The sequence below is a fragment of the Pygoscelis adeliae genome, unplaced genomic scaffold, assembly GCF_000699105.1.
Source record: "Pygoscelis adeliae isolate BGI_AS28 unplaced genomic scaffold, ASM69910v1 Scaffold280, whole genome shotgun sequence".
Taxonomy (NCBI): domain Eukaryota; kingdom Metazoa; phylum Chordata; class Aves; order Sphenisciformes; family Spheniscidae; genus Pygoscelis; species Pygoscelis adeliae.
The window spans coordinates 568,122-576,762 of NW_008823944.1; the positions used below are offsets into that span (position 1 = coordinate 568,122).

At 35.2% G+C, this 8,641-nt stretch overlaps 1 protein-coding gene across 7 annotated transcripts in view; it reads left to right on the forward strand.

Moving 5' to 3' along the window:
* CLASP2 (cytoplasmic linker associated protein 2) overlaps positions 1–8,641 on the forward strand; it is a 151,934-nt gene that overhangs the window by 127,094 nt on the left and 16,199 nt on the right. For 4 of the 7 annotated variants that reach the window (XM_009320939.1, XM_009320946.1, XM_009320955.1 and 1 more), the window contains 3 exons: positions 523–601; positions 755–805; positions 6,011–6,154. In XM_009320939.1, coding sequence (XP_009319214.1) covers positions 523–601; positions 755–805; positions 6,011–6,154 — 274 coding nt within the window. The remainder of the gene's footprint in view (positions 1–522; positions 602–754; positions 806–6,010; positions 6,155–8,641) is intronic. The other 3 variants (XM_009320963.1, XM_009320986.1, XM_009320978.1) reach the window with 1 other exon arrangement.

The window sequence follows — 8,641 nt, forward strand, 5'->3', positions numbered from 1 at the left end:
CTGGGGAAGGGTATGATGTGTGTTGCGGGGAGAGAGGGACTATCATCTGCTACACCACCTTTTTTGCTGCTGCAGCAGAGCCCTTGAGAGTCATACCCACAGTGTGGCATGTGGGAGAGTGGAGGCAGCCAGACTGGAACAGGATGGTTCAGAGAAGCGTGCAGGAGGGGTGTGGTGTGTACCTTTAGGAGTACTACTGCATAATAATTTGGGGATTGCATAGATTTAGAATCAGAATGCTACCATATGATTACTATATCATTCCTTTTTACTTGCATTATCTATTCTAGCTATAATTGCTTCAAAGCAGGAATTTCTTAAATTTTGTCCTTTACATGCTAGGTGGATATTTCTGAAAGTCAGATACAGTATCAACAAAACTGGTAGAAATTTTTTTTCTTTCAGAAGCAATAAAGCTTTTCTTTACTGAAAAAGAGTGTGAGGGCTTATTTAGTGCCTCTCAACAGGTATTAAAAGAAAATTTCATGTAACTTAACACGATTTGATTTGTTTGTTTTACAGGGAATCTTTTCCAAATGACCTCCAGTTCAGTATTTTAATGAGATTTACTGTTGACCAGACCCAAACACCTAGCCTGAAGGTAAGAATTTTCAGGCTTGCATTGCAAACAAAAATCTTCATTGGTAGACATTTGCTTGTCTTAATATCTGAATTTGGATTGTTATTTTTATTTTGGCTTAAAAAAAAAAAAAAAGGTTTTCAATTAGTGGATTTTGTTTTTGTAAACTTTCAGACAGTCAAGCCAGCACTACAGGACCAGCTTCGCTCTTTTTGGAGCTCAAAGGTTTTTGTCTGAATTATTGTCTTTATTCTTAACCCTATGTCAAACACTTACAGTGTTTCCAATAATTTTTATTTGAATGCATTCGTATGCTGCTACTAACCTTTGCGAGAAACTTTAAGCATGCAGATGTTCAATTTTAAACGTTACGCTAGTATGAAAATGTTTGCTGCAAGAGAGATCTAATAAAACCACAGTACAGTAAAAATGAGCAACAAAAATGTGGCCGCCTAACATCAAGCTGGTTATGCAAACTCACTCTATCAAGTCTTCTCTAATTTTATGTTTGTGATTTCCCAATCGTGTTTTCCTAGTTCATATATATTTTTGTCCTGTGTTCAGCCTGATAGGTATTGAATTAATATAAATTACTTTAATATGAATTTGAGTTCCTATATTAAAAATCAGCTCCCTTTGTGGTACACTTTTCTGAAAGCAGTGTGTAGCTTTATAATTACACACATTTTTACATAAAATCTGTAGTCCATAGACCTGCCAGTATAACTGAAAAGTAAAAATGTATTCTGTAGTACATTTACAGTTCCAAAGAGAGTTGATTTTAGGATAAATGTATCAAATCCTAAGAAGATTTACAAGAGATGTAAATGGGGAAATAACAAGCATATGATAACTGGCATTTTCTGCTCTATCCTGCACGAAATATTTTTACATAGTTTGATACTGCACAAGAATGACTTTTCCCAAGTTATGTTGAACTTAAAGTCACATGAATATGCCTTTTTTGTCTACAATACAGTAAAACTTACATTTTTAAGCTTTTGAGGACAGTTGATACGTTGACCACTGTTGCTTCGTAGAGCTGTGTTAAAAAGGGACTGCTGTCATTTATTGAAGACAGCAAATGAGGTAGTAAAAATCAGTTTGTTGTTTAAATAAATCCTTGGAACAAATTTGGCTTGGTTTTGTTTTACTTGGTTTTCCTCCCCAGGAAGGTGAATTTAATGGTTGAGATGTTCTTTTCTTTCCATGCAGTAGTATAGCTGGTAAACACATATCTATCATGTTTCGAAGTTGAAAGTGTAGATTTGGAACAAGACGTGGACTCCTACTAGGCTGAGTTGGGGCTAAGTTCAAGAATATTCACTATGCAACCTAGAAGGAATTAAGAAATCTGAAACACTTAATGGGAAAACATTCTGAAAATAATTTCCAGTATTTGAGAGAGACTTCTGAAATCACGATGTTGGTAAAAACTACCTCCATAGAAGAACACCTGTTAGCTTGAAATAAAATCAAGAGTATTTCAAATTAATTTTTGGGACAGTAAAGTATGTAACTGTTTAAGAGGAGGTAAACTTTTTTCCAGAAGAAAGTGGTATCTAGCCCCTACTTCTATTTTTATGAGGTAACTACAACTTCAGGATCCAGACAGTAAAGTTATTGAACATAAATTGGAGAAGTATCTGTTTAATATCCACATTCTTGAATATTTTGTCTAAATCCCATCCTCAGTGCACCCAGATGTCTAACAGATTAAGTGATAATCCTAGGGCACTACTCCATTTCTTGAAGTCTTCAGCTTTTGTCCTTAACTCTGATAAATGATTATTTTGTTGCAGAGTGTGCCTTTGGGCTAGATACACTGAGAAACATCATTCACTGTGAGGGGAAAGATCAGAGAAAGGATTTTCAGCATCCTTAAAGATGGTCAGATATGAGAAGGGATGATAGGTCAGAAATTTGTTCCATGGAAGGGTTCCCTTCCACAAATGACTTTTCCCTCTGGTTTTCATGTGGTAGTAGTAAATAATCATGAGCCTTTAGAGTAAACTGTCATTTTTTGTTTGTACACTTACAAACACAGCTAAGTCTTAGACAATAAAAGTCAAGCTTTTAGAGTGGCCACAGAGGTGGATTTGGATAGCTAGCCAGTAAGAGAACCAAGCATCGAGAAGATGTAATTCTACCGACCTAATTCATGGAGGATGCAGCACAGTGTATTGTGCTGTATGTATCTTAATTTATTTTGCTATAATTTTACATGTAGGTGTGGTGAACTGCTGAAGCACAGCTTAGAGGTGCCAGATGTATGTATCTATTTTGGTCAAATGTATGGATGGGCATAGGAGTCAAATTTTCTAGACGGGATATAATCTGTTAAGCTTATTTTTGCAGGTGCAGAACATAAGCTTTGCAAAGGATAGGTGTTGTCCTGAAATACACTTCAAATCATCACTTTCATGTTTCTTAGGTTGAATGTCAAATGGCTCACACTCAGTAAGGAATTGATTGAAGCATTGTGACCAAAGTTCATTACAAGTTTCTGAGCCCTTCTTTCCTTTGAAAATACTGATTTCTTGAGAAAGGTTTTTGCCACAGTTGATCAGAAGATTTTTTTTTTTCTTTCCCCTAAGTCTGTATTAAAATTTCTGGATTAAAAAAAATCCAACCAACCAATAACACAGATTCACAGAGATAAGAGCACCCTTCAGAGTTCCTCTTTAGTGTATGTTTTAGTCATTTGATTAAATAATGGCAGAGGGAGTCGCTCCTAAGTGTCCAGTAACTTGGGGACAGACACCTGGCATGTGGCAATCTGAAAGTCAGTTTGCGTGATTGCTTGTATTCAGTTTGAGTAAGGCAGAGTAGAGTCTCTCGCATCCCAGGAAAGCACTGTAAGAGATGGACTTTTTTCTAGTTTAAGTGAAGCAGCTTCTCTACGTTCCTCTCTCCTTTTTTCTTTTTTCCTGTTATATGAAATGTTTCTTTTGTCTTATTCTGATGCAGCAAATGAAAATCTGTAAATCGCAACTTTTTCACAGGACAGAAAAACCATTTGCCTTCTGGCACTGACTATGTAGCACCCTTACAGTATTTCCTGAATCTCTGGAGGTAGTTGCACATATTTTTGTGCCAGAATTTGTCATTTCATTATCTGTGAAAGATGTTTATGAAGCACTTTAGTTCTATTTATGTCTAATCTTTTTTGCGAGTAATAGTGCTAATTGTGGCTTGATCTATATTTCAGCTCACTACAGCAGCGCTATTCATAAACAAAATGTCTGTGTTTTATGCTCTACAGGAAAAATGTCTCCGTGTTTATAGTCCAGCAAAAGTACAATAAATGCATCCTAGGAGAGTACAAAGAAAGACAGTATTAAACAACTTCATAGACAGTGGTTTCAGATTAACAGCAAATATTCATTGTAAGAACCACTGGGGCTGCTTTCATTGCAGTCAAAAATTGTTAATCTCCTCTCTCGGAGAGATTAAATGGATTGTTGAAGAGGACTATGTTAGACATTTTCTTTCTAAATCTCAACCCTGTACATACTTGCTGGAAGTAGTGACAAAAATACATCACAAGTAGATTTGCTGCTATTACGGAGTTTACTTCAGGGTGGGTTTTTTTATCTGTAACAATACTGTCTCGTTATATTTGCGCATAGAAGGGTACCCCTTCCAGAATTTCTTCTCTCAAAAGCAGTTCATGAAAAACTCTCTTTCAAAACAGCTGTCAAATTTAGCTTTGGGTATCTGTGTCACTGTGAAAAGCTTTATTAGTGTGAACTCTCTCCATTCATCTTCTGTTCAGTGCTTTTCTGTCTCCTGAGAGCCTTCGTCTTTCCAGAAGTCTGTGCAATTTATTCTGTGGGAGTAATTTAAACACTAAATAATACTGCTCTCTCAGATACAGTACTCCAGAATTTTTTCACTGGGAGAAATGCCTCTGAATGTTCTAAGTGTTACAGTTCCTAACAGTAATTTTTTTTTTTAAGGTGTGATACTATTTAAATTGTAAACAGTGAAACATAGTGCTGTCATAATGGTTTCACTTGGTAATCTAGAAATTTTAACTTTATTACTTTGTATTTGGAAAACCATGTAGCCTTAAGGTTTTTTGCTGTGGAGATGTTTGTGGGGTTTTTCTTCCTTGGAAAGAATCTAGCAAATAGTGTGGTTTTTACTGCATTTGTTGATATTGATCTGCATGAGATGAAAGCCTCCAGCTGTTGCTTGTTGCATAACTTTGGAGAAGTTGAGCTTTAACAGCTGCTGTGAAAATGAAGTATTCATTATTAATCTACATGTACCAGCTATGACTAATGTGTGTGTCACTTAGTGTATCTTGAGTCTTTAATAGCTTGCAAGTTTTGATGACCAAGGGAAATTTCTAAATAGCTTTGCTCGGAACAGTTGTACTACAAGCCATGAACAATTAAAAATACACCCAGAACTTTTTTTCTTTCTGGTTATGATGGACATAGGTGTCTCCCTCCTGGTAGGTATTTCTGGTTCACTGTAATTGTTAATGGAAATAAAAGCAGCTAAGTCAAATAGGTGGCCTAAGTAAATGTTTACCGCTTTTGTTGACAGGTTGCATGACAAATCTCTGAAGCAGCAGGAGTTGAGGAGATAAATATTTAAGGGAGATATAGGCATAATAGCCCTTTGCCCAAAGCTGTGCAGTGGTGCAATTTCAGAGAAACTAGAGAGAGGCTGCAGTCTGGGATGTATAAAACAGTAATTCTACATAAGGAGTAGAGGGAGTTAGTGGAGTAGGAGAGTGATGCTCAGATAAATGAGGGAGTAAAGCAGCTTTTTCCATCTTCCTGGTAAATCCATGTCTCTATCTTCTAAATATCTTCAAAGGAAAAGTGTGCATGTGACCCCTTCTAAGTCTTTTGTAGAAATTCTATTCCATACATTTTTAATATTTAATGGGAAGATTCATGTGGCTTATCCCCAAAGATAGTGACTCCTGAAATCTGGTGTTTTATAAAAGAATGCTGAGTGTTAACTACATGGTAGGAACTAATAGGAACTGATTATTGGTTCATCAGATGATGTTCATTTTTCATTTTAGTACTTGAAAAAAGTTCTTAATAATTCTGAATAATTCTTTAAAATCCTGAATAGTCTTAAATATCCTGAGTGCTTTCATTTTCTTTTTGTTAAATATAAGCTTCTGCATATGCAATGATTTGTGTATCTTTTAGTTGCTACCAGTGAAATCTAAGGTTTCTATTAATATTTGAATTTCTGTGGAATAACTCCCTTCTTGAAATGTTATATCCATTTGTAAATTGATTCATTGTATAGAGCTTTATCTCAATGCTGAAAAGATGTTTAGTTTAATTGGGGGGGGGGAATCCTCTTTATTTTAGGGAATGAACACTCTGTGAGCACACTTGTTCTTGCGGTGCACCATTTTTATTGTCCACTTGACTCTATTTCTCTTTGCAGGTCAAAGTTGCGATCCTTAAATACATAGAGACTCTTGCGCAACAGATGGATCCAGGAGATTTTGTAAATTCAAGTGAAACTAGGTTAGCAGTGTCTCGAATCATCACCTGGACCACAGAACCTAAAAGCTCAGATGTTAGGAAGGTATGTTTTGTAATGTGTGCTTAGAATTGCAGTACATTCCAAGTGTCTTGGCAAATTAGAGAAGCTAGTATTTACTGCCTAAAAAAAAAAAAAAAAAGTTTCTTTAAAAACAAACTTATTCTTTCATAGAGAAAAGATGTGTTTATATCCTTCTCAGCAAACACGCCTAATTTTTCTGTATAAAGTATCAGAATTGACAAAGCAAAACTTTGCCAAAAATTAAATGTTTAAGAATATTTAAGTAAAAATTTAAAATTAACACATCTTGAAACTCTCCATTAGAGTTGTATTTTATGTATGAATATGTTGAGATTATCTTTCATAATACAAGGAATAAATTTGTTTCAAGTACTACCTGGTATTCAAACCTCTTCAGTGGGCGTTTTCTATACAGTTTTAATATTACTTCAGAGACCACCGTCTGTGATGCTTATAGCACATTCGTAACAGGGATGGTAAGTTTGGTAGCAAACTCTCTTCAATCTCTGTTGTATTTTCTCGAATCCTTTCTGTTTAACAAAAGATAGGCAAATAACCGTTGACCCTTTGACAAAATAAAGTTTGTGCTTTAATAAGGTAGTATCAAAGGTTTGTTCTTGTAATGCTGCAGTTCCAGTGCAAAACTCTCTTTTCCACATAACTGTTGTGAGGTGAAAATTACTATTTGTGAGCTATGTAGATATACCAGGGATACGGAGTAACCGTGAGAACTTTTGAAAGGGTTTCTAAATAGTCTTTCCAATTTTAGAAAGCAAAAATCTTTTAACTTGGTTTGCAGTTTGATGGAATAGAGGTTTTGTTGTTGTTGTTCTGATTGTCACCAGCCATTCTGTCTTAGCTGCCATTATCAGCATGCTGACGCTTTTTGAATGCTAAACAAACATATTTACTTTATGGCTCATAAGTGCAAGCGTCTTTGACACGGAGAACTAACTCTTCTGTTCCTTTTACTTTGTTTATTTCTGCAGTTTGAAGAGTTGGAACAATTTATTTTTTTAGATTTCCGTTGCTATTTTCAATTAAGTTTGAGTTTTGGCAACTTCATCATTCTGGAAACAGTACCAAAACTTCCTTTCTTTAGGAGGGATGTTTTGTGGGAGAGAATTGAGACAAAATAGTGGGAGCTGTCTCACAAGTATGTAATATGAAGAGAACAAAAATAAAAATTTCCACGACTTCTTGGTATCTGGAATGTTTGTAATAGGTAATAAAAAAACATAGGAGAGTTTATAGTGGAGATAATGTTTCTGTCTTTCACTTCTTATATAACTTCCTGAGTATGAGAAAGCAGTAATAGATTATATCCTATGGACTTTTCTTGCCTAGTACTGTGTTCTAGTGACATATATAAGACCATAAAACAGGAGGAGAATTGAAGCAGCACTATCTTCTAAATCAGCAAAGTTTTAGTACCAAGACACGTGGCAAGCTGTCTTATCTGATGGTTCATATCTCTAATAAGCATTTTTATGTCAATAAGTAACTGAATCATGGAAAGAATTGCCAGTGAGTTTGATCATCTGGAACACCTTAATTATATGAAGTTTTCTCATTTTATTTTTTCTTTCCATAACACAGCTGTTAGGGGCAGCTAACTGCCAAAAGCCTTTAATAACTCTTGAAAATAAAATTTCACCAATAAATAGTCAAAAGAGTTATTCCAATGGTATAAAATGTTTCGTTCTCTTAACAGGCTTCACAGCCTGCTGTCACAGGCTTTTTAATTTTATTTATTTTAATAAGCTTATAGCGTTTAGCATGATTTCTTTAAACTAAAAGTTTTTGCCATGTGCATTTCTGTGTAATTGATGGGTTTGGGTTTTTTTTAGTAAAAACATTTCCAGCAGTAAGTATTATGAAAAATCTTTTTTTCTTTTATTAGTCTGAAGTTGGGCACTCTTAGTGCAGTTCAATGACATGGGGCTTCTTTCTGGAAGGTAAAATCCTATGTTTCAGAACTTAGATTAATTCTAAGATTAGAATTCTTCTGAAAAGAATTAAAATCTTCTTAGGGCTCTTCTAAGAACAAAACAAAACCAAAAAAATATTTCTCATCCTAATTGCAGACTTCTAAAGATGTTATCTGTATTACTGGACTTAAATCTCCAGAGAGAGCGCTTACACTGAGCAGAAAAACCTTCAAATACTCTAAAATGCCTTTTTTTTTTTTTTTTTCCTCAAGGAAGAGAGAGAGAAAATAGATAATAGCATAGTTGAAAACCTTCTGTGAGTCAGTATCAATTTTGATACTTCAGGTTGAGCTTCGTTCTGGGCAGACTTGATGGTATCGGTTCCTTTCCTGATACGACCCTGGACTGTCTCTTGTGTTATTTTATTGGCAGCTTAACAGACACAGTGTTACTGAGCGGAGACATGGATAACAGGACAGAAAAAGGAAAGTGGTAATTTCGAAGCCTTTGCTCAGTTACAGGATCTGTTTTAGTCTTGCTTTGTATTAATTTCTGTTAAAAGACTGACCATAAGAAA